Genomic DNA, 15,548 nt, shown 5'->3' on the forward strand with positions numbered 1-15,548 from the left:
TGGTTGGCAGGGACAAAGTGTTAAACATTAACCCCATACGCTACCCTGAAACAGCCATCTGCCGCTTCAAGCGCCCCCCTCTCCTGCATCCCTTCAGAATCATGCTTGTTACAGCCTCCTTAGCACACGACTCCCCCCAACTGGCTACCATGCCCGCGATGCAACCCCGCTAATCTCACTGTCGCCCCCTACCCACGCACCTACCTTTCACCTGCTTCCTGGCCCTGGTCGTGCATTTACTTATTTACAACACCGACAGAACCCACAAGAAACAGCCCCATTGCAAGAAAACACGCCTAAAGCAGACACAACCGGAACAAAATCCACAAGAGAAAAATCCCTATACCTCACACCTTACCTCGCAACAACTACGGTACACCGACACCCCAACACGGGAACCTCGAAACATGCAAAGAATTTCCTGACAGACGCCGGAAAAAGACGGGGCAATCAACAAGAGAATGGGAAGGCTCCGACCCCGTTACCCCTTACATTACAAGAACAGAGGGACAACACCAATTCCCACCACGCCCTGCACAACACGGCGAAGTACCAACAACCAGCAACGCCACTCCCCACCCAACAATCGAACCCAAAGAAGAAACCACTGCCGATCTTCATCCGAGTAGCATCACAGCAGAAACGCCAAGATTAATCAGCCCTGTTATCAACTTACTAGACCGCTTCAATGAAGAAGCAGCTGTCGCCGTTCTTCATCCTACCAACATCAATGCAGAAACTCCACGAACATACAATTACAGAATCAAACAACATATAACCTCAAAACAGAACCTCACCCAGAGAATCCACTGTAACCTAATAAACGCAAGGTCAATGGCCAAACACTCAACGGAAATATACAACCTGCTGTCAGAAGGAGGCATAGACATCCTATCTGTAACCGAAACATGGCTAGACGACAACTACAAGATCACCCTCAACAACTGCCTGCCCGAAGACTTCAAATGCATCCAAACAAACAGGAAATCCAAAAGAGGGGGGGGACTAGCGATCATCAACAAGGAACAACTGACCATCAAAATGGAAGACCCACTAAACATCGACCAACCACAAAACCAACCTGAAATTCAGACAAGAACACTAAGATCAAGCACAGACATACGCCTGGAACCAAAACCCTACAACAGGAAAAAATTCGGAGGATCGTCTTTCTCTCACCTGGCACCCAAAACTTGGAACGACCTACCTAAGAATATACGGAATACAACAAACCACCTAGCAGTCAGGAAACTCCTCAAATCATGGCTCTTCAAAGCGTAACCACTACGGAGACGCACCGGAATGCCCATACACTAAAACAATTGAACAAACGCTCAAGCCAAAGAACCAACCACTCGACAGAGCATAAGACATCATGGAAGACAGCCGCAAAGGAAGGCTATAGAGACTGACCACCTAACTAGACCCAGGTGAAACCTAGACCTACACTCTCCCGCTCTTACGCACCGGACGAACACAGCCAGACTGGCAGACGCATCTAGATAGACGTTGGCCTGCATCGCATGTGGATAGGACTGTTCGAAGGATAACACGCCTGCGCCTAGGAAACGTGAATGCTAGCTTATGCCACAATCAAAGCCGTGAACACCAACCTGCGTGGCGTTCGGATGGAGTTGTGAACGCTAGCTTGCCCACTCCTGGACCGATCTCTAAACACTAGCCTGCGCCGCGACCAGATAAAAGTGTGAATGTTGGCATGATCACACCAGTATGGAGCCCCAATCATTGGCCTGCGCCGCGCCTAGATGGGAATGCGAGGGCCAACAAGTGCCACTCTCCCCAGAACCGCGAGTACTAGCATTGGTAAAGGTCAGGTAACCCACTAACCAATAAGCTCAAACTCTGCATACTTATCTCACTCAAAAACTCACACAACCATCTCTCGCACAACAAACCGCACGCACTTCACAACACTGCAACAACACATAAACCGGAACAACAGCACACGTGGACTGACTCCAATCCGATACCTACACCAAAGCTCTGCACCCGGTGTATACTGAGTTGAAGCTGCCAACAGCACACCACTTCTCTCACTATCCTACTCCCTTCTTCAACCTACTAACCCATCCCACCGTTATCGTTTGCAGATCCGCCTGAGCGCCTGGGGACCAATTCCATTGGTGACGGTGCGCGGTACAAATACCTTTAACATTTATGTGCGTTACCCTGACTGCGCCGCCCCCCCCACCACCCCGCACTTTCCTTCCTTCCCCTTCCCATACGTGCCCTAACTGCCCCTGTCGTGGTGCACCATAGTCTGTTCTCCCCTTCCGCTTACCGATGCACAAATGTGCGCGGCACAAACGCTCGCCTTAACAGCCCCTTATCACCTACTACAACAAAAGTTTTAAAATTGCTGCATCCCATACACAACCCTATCCTTGCAGTGGTCATACATCCACTTCACACGTGCAGGCCCATAACCACATTATGTACACCTGAGCATGTACTCAAACTTGCTACCTCCCCAAAACATAGTACCCACGCTATCCATACTACCGAACAACGTGGTGACTCCTAAGGTACACACGAAACGCCTTTGCTTTCACGTCGAGCCCCAATGCCCCCACCACTTGTGTTCAGCCGCGCCCACTAAATAACCCTTGATCATGCCTTATGTAACCTCCCTTTCCCCTCCCTAGTACCTTTTCTACGTCTCCTTGCTGGAACCAACACTGCTGGAAATCTCAGACACCGACGCACCGACGCTCAAACTCCTCTCCTGGAACATAGTATCACTTTTGAGTCAGTGTGGGAAAAAGTGCCTAATGGTGACTATAGTATTATATGTTTAAAATCACCACTCAGTACAATAAATGTTGACACTGTTGACACTGTTCTTCACCAAATCTTTTCCGTTTCCACATTTGTTCGCAAATTTATGTGAGTGGTTGGGGAATCCTTTCATCAAGTCCACTTGATTTTAGTCAGTTTTCAGTGTTGATTGCATGGGCGTAAACAGGATTGGAGATGAGCGGACAGGGCAAAGCTAATCTCACAAGTAAGGTGTTTTTATAACGGCTTTAGCATTTGTGTCTTTAAATCGCAGGTTCTAATGTGGGTTGGTGGCATGGGAACATTTTGGACGTGGAAAGGGAAGCACACGTTTTGGGTTACTTAGAATGAGTTGCTGTTGCATGGCTTTTGGGTTGCTTAGAATAAGTGTCTGTTTTAGCTAATAATGCCTGTTTGGTGGAGCCTATTGGCAAACGGCCCCTTACAGAGTGCTGATCCTTAATTGTTTTAGCGGTAGTTGATAATCTGCTGAGCTGTCTTGTGTACTGCCTCTGGTAGAATGCTTTGTGACATTAGGAGTAAACTGTAATGTAAAAAAGTATTGATGTCATGTTTCATTATAGGACTAGCCCTGTAATAAGAAAATAGTATACATGTTTTTATACAGATACTGCAGGCAACCATTTCTTGAATATTAAAATACAATGTTACTTTCTAAATGCAATTGTGTAAGGCTGAGGATTGTGTAAGGTGGGTGGTAGTGCATGGGTTTAAAGCTTCAGTACAGAGGTGGGCAGAAAGTTTTTACTGTGGAAATTAAATTGATTTAAGCGACCGGCACTCAACTTTTGCACATGAAATAATATATTTTTCTGTTTGGTATAAACATTTATATTTGTATTACTATTAGGGTATTTATTGAGTGCGGACCAAGCTTTGGGAAACGAGTGCTTTACAATCATAGGGAGAAGAACATGGTGAGGCTAGCAGGGAAATAAGGGAGTGGGAGCTAATGGCAGGGGGAGGGCTGGCAGTTTGGTAGCAAAAGATCTACAAGCAATCTGGAGGAAACGGTGGGCAGCAGATCAGAGTCTCGGGTATGCTGGGAGTGGAGGGTGTGTGGACCTAAGAGTTAGGGAAGAGCCATTAATTGAAGCGGAGGGTCTTGAGCTACTTTCGGAGCTGTAGAAGCGACAGGGCAAGTCTGATGTTGACGGGGAGTTGGTTCCAAAGTCTTGTGGTGGAGACAGAGAAGGCTTTTCTTCTGGTTCTTTTCTTCCTGCACTTACCAACTTTAAGTCTGCACATGTCCTTTTTTCTGGTGAATCATAGGCCCCGGAGATGCTGAGTTTATCAGTGAGGTTGCTTAGGGACTTCAGGTTGACAACCCTGTAGAAGATGCAGCAGGATTTGGAGATGAAACAGGCTGGCATCAGGAGCTAGTGCAGTTCGATGAGGGTCAGGGTGATGGGGCCGAATTTGTGTAGTTTTTTATGAGAAGTATTCACATCTCAGGGGTGCAAGGGTAGCTGCCCGAAAGTCTTCGAGAAGGGTATTGCTACCATCCAGGTGGGAGAGGACCAAGGCTCGGACAGCAAATTAAAGTCGTTTTCTGGGATGAAGGGCTTTATTTTCCACAGGAGAGAAGGTTGATACCAAGCCATTTGTGTATTTCTTGCTATGTGCTGTTTGAAGTAGAGTTGTCTGTCGATGTCGAACCCTGAGTTGCTTGCTGGTGTGTGAAGCATTTGGAATTGTGGCTTGGAGGGGTTGAGCTTTAGGTAAGCACTGGACATCTAAGACTGGATCAGTGTGAGGGAAACCTTGAGCCTGTGGTTGTCTTCGATGGAGGATATCTTGAGGAAGCCTGTGTGTCATCTGCGTATTGGTAGATGTGGATGTCATGTCGAGCAAGGAGGGTTCTGAGTGATTCCATGTAAAGGTGGCAATGAGATCTTCCATAATGAGTTGTGCAGATAGTTGTGGTTTTGCTAGGTGGGATGTGTAATGTGCTATCAGTTGTGGTGTTGGTGTCTGTGTTGGTTAAAGAGTTCATGGCAGTGAATTTTGCAGTTCAGGTGGGTTGGTCAGAGTGTTGATGCAGTTCTTGATGGCTCTGCTTTCATTGTTAGCCTTTGCTATGGTGTTGGTAGTAGTTGGCCTTGGCAGTGGTTATCAGTCGCCTGCATGTAGCAGAGTTCCTTGAGCAGGGTAAGGTCCCATGTGCTGCAGGACATTTGCCAAGTCTTTTCTTGTTTTTTGATGGTTTGTTTTATTGAAGTGGAGTTCTTGAGTGTACTAGGGTGCGGAAGGTTTAAGTTTGAAGGTGCATTGTTTTGCTGGTGCATGGCGGTAGATGAAGCTTGTGAGGGTCGTGTTGTGTTCTTGGATAAGCGAGTCACAGTCTCGGAGGTAGATTAGCACATGTGAGGTGGAGTTTGCCAAGGTCTTACGTGAGAGCCTCCACTGGGAAGTTATTGAATTATCTGAAGGCTTGCTTAGTTTCTGATGGGTTTGCTTGACTGGTGGGGTGTGACAAGTTTCAAAGGCGATTGCCAGATGGTCTGACCATTTGAGTGGGATTGGAGAGCTGTGATGCAGCATGGGCAGGGTGGTGATGATGAGGTCGAGGATGATACCCTTCCTGTGAGTTGGGTCCTTCATGTGCTGTGTGAGGTTCGGAGTGTCGAGTACTATTTAGTAGCACTTTCGCTACAGGAATATTTAATGAATCCCTGCTTGGATTAGCAGCAGTAGGATTAAAGTTCACTATTTAATGCAAAGTAAGGTTTAAGGACGTTGCGACATACTAAAGAGACAGAAACACAATGTAAATCTGCTTTAGCCTGTGATCCACGAGTCCAGCTGATCCATCCAAAGGAGCCGGAGCTCCCTAGCGTCGCCGCATGTTGCTGCAGGAGCAGCACCCCCACCTGCATCCAACCATGCTGAAGAGGTAAGCTGTAGGCATATTACCTGCTGCCTACTAGCCCCTCCACATTCTATCTCCCCAAATGCCAGCAATCTGATTTGAAAAAGCATTTTGGCATTTAAATATTCTTAATTCAGCTTCGGATGTATTTGCAGAATACATGCCGTGTCTCGAGTGCATTTTGATCCTGATCCCATTGACAAAATTCGGGATTCACTGCCTTAAATTGGCCGCCGCCTCGAGTGCACCCTGCGCCTGACCCCATCCATATTGGCTGCCTAACTTCCTTTCCTGCACCTACCTGCTGATTGGTCACCACCGCCTACCTAAGCCAATCACGTCGAGAGCCAGCCCTCGAAGTAATGCCATTGAAAGAAGGCTCCCTGCTGACGGAGCTGACCGAGCGTGCCGCGCTGCGGTCTGCGCCAGACCCCAAAGCCCTGTCACTAGCCCCCCCATAATGGACTACCGTCTGGTACTTCTGACGCTGCATGGTGAGTCATTACTACTCTGGTATTAGCTCTCGTGCACCACTTATCACAGCCACTCGTCTATGACCCACACTGTCTGTGATCCTGAACTACCATACATGCCCTTCATGCTATGTGATTAGCCAACCTCGGCCAGGCTTCTACAGCCACCCCGCTGGTACCCTTACTGTCAGTATCCAGTGGACTGGCTGCCTGTCTGTATTTCATGTCATTCAACATACCGAGCTGTTAGCCTCTGTACATGCACCTCGACTATCCCTAACAAAATGTATCTCAGGATTAGCGATGCCCCAAATCATTTGTGATATTATCTTGCTATTGTACTACATACTTTCCTCAGTCTGCCCTGCTGCTCTCCCCTACATACTCATTCTGATGCTTTCATTCTGCCTGCAGTACTTATCTAGCCTATCTATTTGAATATGCCTCTGAGTTGTGCTTTTGTATGCCTTTATTAACCTACCTTTACAACTGCCTTTGTTGCACTCACACATCAAATGTATGGAATGTACCTCTACCTGGTGTGTACCTATTCTAGCCGCTTTCCTACTCAGCCTACCCTGCTTAAATGAGTGCTTCACATACTTATTGCCATACAATACTGCCCCCTGCACTTTATGATTGCAATTGCCTGCAAACCCTGATGAATTTTGCCACCATGCACCTGCCCCCAACAGTCTCTCACTCCTTCAAGCCTCCTCTCCAAAAGTTACTTACTCTAGCCCTGGTGAGCACACTCTGCTTTACCATCCACCTAGTGCCCACATTCAAACACATCACGTCTTTGTTACCACACTCACAACACCATAACACTACAACCATGCCTATGTCTACCCACAACACCAATCCTTATCTCAACAACCCAGCCCAATGGCTCCAACATTTTGCATCTAAACCCACTCCTATCCAACCTTGCTCACTTGCCTTGAGAAACGCCAGACTTGGCACCAGACTCACTCACGCTTCCTACCACCATCTGACTTCCTTCCGCTAAAATAAACACTCACAACCTATCACCAGAACTGCTTCCTCACCACACACACCGACATCCCAACTTATTAACCCCGTTGTGAGCACCATCAAAGGGGCATTAATTAATGCTAGATCTCTCACAGCCCACGCTCTAGAGGTGGCAGACCTCATCCTAACTCATGACCTGGACTTTATGGCCATCACGGAAACCTGGCTTCACGCAGCCTCTGGACCTCTACTTTCGCTAACCATTCCAAGAGGCTATAATATCAATAGACATGACCGAAATACTAGCCAATCTAAAGGTGGCGGTATTACCTTCATTCACAAAAACTCCCTCAACCTCCGCCTCTCCACTGTTCATCAAATCTCTTCTATGGAAGCCCTAACAGCCAAATTCACCCTCACCCCTAACCACACCATCTCACTTCACCTACTCTACAGGCCCTCTGGGCCACTATCCACTTTCGCCGAAGACCTCTCCAACATTCTGGCCAACAACACCAAAATCAACTCCCAAATTATTGTACTAGGTGACTTTAACCTGGGACTCGCTGACCCCAATGACACGGCTGTCTTGGCGATTGACAACCTGCTCACTAACTTAGGATTTACTTAGCATATCAACACCTCCACACACTCCAAAGGTAGAATCCTTGATTGGATTGCTGACATCAATTGTGGAATTAATGTGGAAGCTAACCAACCTTGTGCCTGGACTGACCACCACTTGATCACCTTCAACATCCCCGCCATAACCATCAGCTCCACTCCAGACGTCGCACCAGCTATTCCGACATGAAATAAGCACAACATTACCTGTGACAAACTACTCCCTCTCCTCCTTCCAGTCCTGAATGAACAAGCGCTATTAAGCACGGACCCTACTGTCCTGGTCGACACCTTCAACCATACTATGCTCAAAGCCCTCGACCTCATTGCCCCATCTAAATTGAGAAAATCTAAATCACGAGCTCATCTGAACTCCTGGTTTACCCCCCAACTAAGAATTCTTCGTAATGAAAAACGAATCGCTGAATCACATTGGAAGAGTAAGCCTACAGAAGTTAATAAATCTAGTATCATCCTAGTCACGTTAAATTACAAGGAAGCTATACTCCAGGCGAAAAAATACACTTAAAACAAACGCATTGAGCAAGCCAAATCTAATACTAAAGAAATGTTCAGAATCTTGAAAGAACTGGAAACTCGCGTCACTGCACCTGACACCTCCATCAAAGATCGCACCTGGTGCACTAATATCCAAAACGCGCTCCTTGGTAAGATAGCCACTCTCCAAGTCAAAATTAATTATGAACGGGCTAATCTACAATCTAATTTGCAACCCAAATCTCTCCCAACTTTAAACAACTCTATCCCAGGTTCATTGTCTCCGTTCAGCTTCTCACCCTTATCTATTACTGAAGTGGAAAATATTAACAGCCTTAAACCTTCTAACTGCCAAGGGGACCTCTGCCCAGCACCTATCGTCAAGGAAGCGGCCCACGAGTTAGCTCCATTCATCACCGCTCTCATCAATTCCTCCTTCAGCACTGGGACTGTACCAGACAATTTGAAGGATGCCTGGGTTATCCCGCTCCTAAAAAAAAAAAAAACAACTCTGGATGCCAATATACCTACGAACTACAGGCCCATCACCACGGTGCTGTTCTTACTTAAAATCCTCGACCGAGCTGCATACCTTCAGATACAAGACTATCTTGAATCCAATAAACTCCTGGGTCTAAGGCAATCTGGGTTCTGGCCCCGTCACAGAACTGAAACTGCCCTTATCGACCTCAAAACACAGATCGAAGATTTACGAGACGAGGGTAAACTTGCTCTACTACTTCTTCTCGATCTCTCTGCGGCTGTTGATATCGTCAATCATCAAATTCTATGTCGGCACCTAAAACTAGCCGCCCATTTTTCTGATAAAGCCACAGCCTGGATCAGTTCATTCCCAGACAACAGATCGATGCGTGTCTTCTCTCCCCTAGCAGCAGCATCACCGTCACCAGTCACCTGCGGGGTACCACAAGGTTCTTGTGTCTCCCCCACGTTGTATAATGTGTTCACAAAACCTGTATTTGATATTTTGGACTATCTGGGTGTCACGTATACTAATTATGCTGACGACACCCAGATACTCATGCCAATCTCAGGAGACTACGCCGCCGACTCTCTCTCAGTGAATGTCATCTACCAAGTCATCCAAGCCTGGATGGTGCAACACAGACTCTGTCTGAATGACATGAAGACAGAGCTCCTCATTCTCAGCACCCCCAAAAACTATTCAAACTGGCACCTGAGTTCCATTCCTTCATCTTTGATGGTAACACTATCAAGGCTTCAAAGGACACTAAAGCGTTAGAAATTTACCTCGACTCTACCTTATCCCTGGCCAGACATACAAATGCAGTTTCCTCTGCAGCGGCATACACCTGTGAGCTCATTACAGCTAGCTGACCTTTCCTGTCACCAGCCAACTGTGTCCCACTTGCCACCACCCTCGTGCTGTCAAAAATTGACTACTGTAATGCCCTCTATTTGGGTACCAACAGATGCAACTTAAACAAGTTACAAATCATCCAAAATAATGCCTTTAGAGCAGCTCTCAACATCTCTAGCAACCAACATATCTCAGACACCAGACGTAATCTTCGCTGGCTCTCCGTCCCTCAACGAATTACACTGAAAACACTTGCTCTCACTCAACAAATGCTTATCAAACCAAGAACCCTCCTACCTAGCCAACAGATTCGCCCTCCACAACACTAACAGACCTCGCAGAACTGCACAGACTAACTGCCTCTCTATACCACGCTTCAACCTTCAAAGATCTGGCAGAGCCAGCTTCCCAGTTATGGCGGCGGAACTCTGGAATTCGCTCCCCAACTTGCTAAGATCTGAACCTTCCTTCCACAGATTCAAAAATATGGCCAAAGCCTGTCTAACCGCCCAAGACACTACACCTACTTACCAACCACCCCCTTGCGCTAGCCACCTACCTCACTTCTTGTACATAGGCTATGACCCTCTACTCTCCCCGTAACTGCATTATGTATATATGTTTATAACTGTAATTTTAAACTGTAATTTAACTGTAATTATATTGCTCTGTCTGCCTTATGTTGTAACTAAAATACATGCCCGGATGCCCTCGGGCCTGGTGCGCTCTATAAATAAAATAAATACATGCTGGGCCTGATTTGTGCTAGCTGGAAGAAAGGTAGTCTTTTGTTTGCAATTGTAACATTGACAGGATTGCGTTGATAGCAGGCTCGATGAAAGGGCATACATGCCAATATTCCCAATTCTATTCTGGTGTGCTTTTCCAGTCCAGTTTTTCTGTTGGGATTCTGGAACTTGTAAATTTCCCATTACAAATGCAGTAGTACAGTTCATGAAGGCAAAGAAAGAAGGTGTGCCTGGAAAAGCAGCTCCCGAATGGAATAGGCTATTTAGGCATGTCTAGAAGGGTGTTCATCATGTTCTTTCACCAAGACAATTATATTTTTAACATGCATGTTATTCTTTCACAGGAAGGAGATACCATAAATGTGGATGTGACATGTCCAGGTGCAACACTAGCTCTTGCTATGATCTACCTAAAAACTAATAACAGGTAATGTATATGCCGAGATGGGTTAATGATGTGGATGTTGAACATGAAATGTGTAGTATTTTTGTATAACCTTGTTTAAAAAAGTTTATGTTCCTGCAAAAATGCACCTATTCACATTGCGGAGCACAGGGGACCATCTCTGGGGGAACCTGTGGGGGTGGTAATCGCTGCACACCAGAATGTACGACAGGGGAAGTGATATGGGACACAGTCAAAACAGTGGCGGTAGGAAAGGGTACTGCCCCTAACCAACCCCACTAAAAACTCACCCTTCTGCAAATACCTCTCAAGCTCTGAAGTAAACACAACCATACAGCACAACAAATGGCATGCACTTCACTGCACCACAACAACATAACATAAACCACACATAGCCTCGCTCAACAGCACATGGCGGCTGCCAACCGCAAAACACTACGCTCAGTGAACAAATTCAAACGAACTGAAGCTTCCAACAGCACATCACAGCTCTCTACCTGTTTTCTCCTGCTCAGTCCTCCTGACCTGCCCCCACCCCTCTTGCTTTACAGATTGAACAGGGCGAGAAGAAACCACACAGGTGGCAACAATGCGCAGTATAAGAACAGTTAACATAACATATGTAACTTTTGACAGACGAGATACTGGGATAATTGAAAAGTTCAAATCGATGTGACAGTAGGCCAGCTTTACACTGTTGCATTTTCTAGTAGACATAGAATCCTTCACAGCCAGTTAATACATTCTACACTTCTTTTTTTTGTTGTGTTACCCATGTGAACGAGCTTCGCTCCTGCTGTACTGCCAGTGTATAATCTGGGAAAATCCGGATGGTGCTGGAGCCCAGCCTCGGTTCTTGCTTATCCCTTGCTGCTCGAAGCACCAGGTCCGACCTTATAATTCATCAGTCTGGCTATAAAAGGTCTAGGGTAGGTGCCCAGTTTGGGGCGAGGTGCGAGAGATCTATGTGCTCTTTCGATGACAAACATTGAGGACCAGCCGTGGTCGCCTAACAATTCCTTCAGCAATTTTCATCTGGCGTTTCAGCGCGTGTTCGGGCACACCCACTATGCGCAGGTTTTTGGGTCGAGATCTAGCCTCCAATTCCTCACACTTGAGTTTCACGGTTCACAGATCTTTAGCCATTTCTGTCAGTGTTTTGTAGTGCTTGAAGCATATCCTCCGTGGTATTGATTTGTGTCTTCGCCTCTGTAATGCGACTTGTGGCTTTCTCAAGCTGGTTCCTTATTGTGGTCACATTTGCGCTGATGCCGTCTAGTCTATCATTCAAGGCCGCGAAGCCCTGCTGCATCGAGGCGAAGACTGCCTGAGGGTCAATAGTAGCAGACGTAGCCCCTGTTGCGTTCGGCATGGTTGATCCGAGGCCAAAATTACTTCAGTCACTAGCTTTGGGTGTTGGTGTTGTGTACTTCTTGATGGTGCCTTTCCCTTTTTTGGACACTGCCCACTTGGGCATTGTATATCCTCTCACTGCACTTCAGAGCCTAGGTGGTATGCACTGTGGTGATATGGGGTTATGTACGGGTGGTCACGATGGTGGCTCTTGGTTGCGTCTCTTCACTCGGTTCTACGGGTCTGATATGTTGACGCGGTTAGTTATGAGTAATCTGTCGCTAGAGCAAGGTGTCGATCATCTGTGGTCTATTCCAAAAGTGTAACTATTGCCTCCTCTGAATGGCATTTGCTTTGTCTTGCAGCAGTCTCTTTACTAGAAGTACAGTCTTCTTTGGAACGCAGGGCTTTCCTCACATGGGGACAAACAGCGGCACCCTAGCGTCCTGCCTTCCCGGACAAGGTGTCTGTGTCTTTGTCTGCACAGCGCTTTCCAGTCTTTGAGGTCTGTGGTGCTAATGTGCTCACATGGCAGATCTTTGTAGTTCTTGTCTCTCAGCCTCCTCTTGTCTTTAACAGCTCACAGGCTCTGGCCACGGTGTATCACAAGCTTAGTCTGGTGGCAGCACTCAGCCCATTCTACCGCGCATTGTTTTCTGCAGTACAGGGTGCATGCCATGTGGATCTGTCACTGGTGCTCCGTGCCCCGGATGCGTGCTTGGTCTCAGTAGGTATCACGTTCGCACGGTGTTGTATGTTTAACAGGCTGTGATGACCACGATATTGGTTGGGCAGCCCTGGTGGATATAGACCCCCAGTACCTTTGTCTCAATCCCCCGGGTATATGCAGCAGAGGATATGTCCCTTGATTGTAATGGCGGGGAGGACAACCAGACACACAGCGGCTGTGGGGAGTCAATATCGAGAACAATCTTGCCGTGTCCTGGTGGAGGTTCTATCTGGTTCGTACTGCTGGGTTAATTTGGGCCTTGCTGGTTGATCCATATGATCGAGGCAGCACTCCCCCTCCCCGAGGCCACGCGGACCAAGGAGAGGCAGGTTGTGCCGTCCCGTGGGGCTTGTATTTTGTTTATAGGCCCACAAGGGGACTGGGCTACGGTAGGTTGGAAGCTTGCTGTTTGTGTGAGGATTGAGGAGGCCGTCCACGGGCCTTCCACGTAGCGTTATCCAGGGGTGTCTACTCCGCATGGGGCCCTAGTGTCATCAGTTCCCAAGTTTCACCCACCGTCTGTGCTCTGAGACCAGAGTATCGGCCTGGGCACTGTTTGGATTAGCCTGAAGGGGGTAACCTCACCTTCAGCCAGGCTTCTGTTGCAAGTCGCGTACGTGGCCGCCGGACTCTTCTCAGCGTCAGAGCATGTGCAGGTGCTCAACGGGATTCCTACTGAAGCGCACGCATGCCTCTTGGATTATATGTGTCCCAGGTGCCGGTAGCCTCTCGCAGCTGTGCCCCCAGGCTCCTCTTCCGCTTGCTAGTTGAGTCTGGGAGGTAGCTGTCAGACTTCCCAATGTGTTACTTCAACCAGTGCTGCGTCCAACTCACGCGGCGTCACAGGGTGCCTAAGGAGGCCCCACAGGGCTGTTCAAAGCACAGTGTTTCACGAGAATTGCTGCACCGAATTTCTCCAAACATGGTGGGTAGGTGGACAACAATATCACCTATCACATCAATCAATATAATAAAGAACAGGGCTGTAATTCGCTAGCTTTTGCCTCCAGACCTCAGCTCGCCTTCAGAGCTCACATGAGACGCTCCATCTGTCCGCGTGTGCAACAGCGCCCCCCCTAATTCTACACTTCTAATGTATTGCATCCTCCAACACGTTCCTGATTGTAGTTAATTTGCCAGCAGCTGCTTGGAAATGTTATAGCTTCCAGGGGCGTGTTGCAATTCTGCTCCAAGTGCATCTGGACCCTTGATTACATGGCACTGGGAATTATACCATGCACTATATAAATAAAACATGCTGCACCACCTGATCTCTGCTCATCTTTTCCACAGGACACCACGCTTTTAACCCAGAGTTCATCTCATGCTTCACTTCTGGATCTGCAATAGCCTTGCGCTTCATGAAGTGGAAGGATTGGGCGGCTAAGATGTCTGTGCCAGGCCTCCACCAGGGGTGCATTTGGTGTATGGGGAGCAATCGCAACCCAGGTCTGTGGCTCCTGTCCAGCAATGCACCCTAAGGCTCTCTTGGAGCGAGTTGCAAAGCTCTTCTGTTTTCTTTTAGGGCATCCCATGTCCCCCTTCCAAATCCCTGGGTAGTTCCCCCCTCGAAGCAAAGGGAACAAATAATCACAGGAGCAGAAGAACTAGTGGAATCCTTCCCTTTAACCGTCAAACACATAAGAAAGAATCTTAAGCCTACAAATGGGTCCCGCTTTAGGAGCGAGTCTCATCCCTCATCTTCCTCCAAGAAGTATAGGAGATGATACTACAAAAGGTGTGAAGTGGAAGACTCTTCCTAAGGCTCTTCTCCTAAGATAACAACTTCCCCTAAAGCTCCTCTCTTTGAAGAGGTGGGAGGACTTAAAAAGCAAATGCTTGTGATCTATATAAAGGCCTCAGTGCTGGCCTCAATGCCAACGGCAAAGCAGGACCCAAGTGCCTTTGCAAGCAGAAAGTAGCTCAAAGGAGGTCAGGTTCTAATGGACTCCTTCCTCCCCCAGATTACACTTATGTTATCTATCCCCCAGTGTCAGATGCTCTTCTGAAACTTTTTCCAGCACCAGTGAGCGCAGCATAGCTCTATGCTGATTCCGCCCCACGCCATAACTTTGTGCCAGTAAATATAGAAGCACTGCTGCCTTTGAACTCTGTTCCTTTTTTCCGGGCATTCTGAATGCTACTTCGAAACCCTGCTCTTAGCTGATTAGTTATAACGAAAATTCTTACCTCGTGCCTCGATTTTCTTTTTTTGTTTTTTTTTTTTGTTTTTTTTGTGTGATGCTGAATCCGACGCGGTCTTCGGGGTTCAAACCCTGCGTGAATTGTGGGCGCCAAATGTCCATGTCAGACCCACACTGCATATCTCTTCACTGTTTTGGTGAAGCCCACTCTGGCCAGTCGATGCACCCAAACATGCTCCAAGGACGCAAAGCAAAACTGTTGATAAATGGCCCCTCTTGAGGTCTCTGGGGATGGCCCGGCACCGAGGAGGGGTTCCCTGACGGAAGGACAACAAAAAAGAAGCACCACAAGAGGTTGAGTTGCCCGGCGGCTCTTCACTGGCGGCTCTTCACTGCATCCGTAGTCTTTGAAGAATCAGAGCCACCATTCCAAGGAAGGCCAGGGTGAAGAGGACCCAAAGGTACATTATTCAACCAAGTCCTCTTCAGTGGAGGAATGGGAGGCTTTCCGTTTACAGATGCTTGACATCTTTGCCAAGGTGCCGGTGGTCCCGCTAGA

The 15,548-nt window shown here is 47.6% G+C and overlaps 1 protein-coding gene across 1 annotated transcript in view; it reads left to right on the forward strand.

The window, feature by feature from the left end:
* ANAPC1 (anaphase promoting complex subunit 1) overlaps positions 1-15,548 on the forward strand; it is a 2,053,226-nt gene that overhangs the window by 1,321,182 nt on the left and 716,496 nt on the right. Inside the window, exon 31 of the mRNA XM_069606837.1 lies at positions 10,701-10,783. Within this exon, the coding sequence (XP_069462938.1) occupies positions 10,701-10,783 (83 nt within the window). The remainder of the gene's footprint in view (positions 1-10,700; positions 10,784-15,548) is intronic.

This window comes from Ambystoma mexicanum, chromosome 4p, assembly GCF_040938575.1.
Source record: "Ambystoma mexicanum isolate Mex_15411 chromosome 4p, UKY_AmexF1_1, whole genome shotgun sequence".
Taxonomy (NCBI): Eukaryota; Metazoa; Chordata; class Amphibia; order Caudata; family Ambystomatidae; genus Ambystoma; species Ambystoma mexicanum.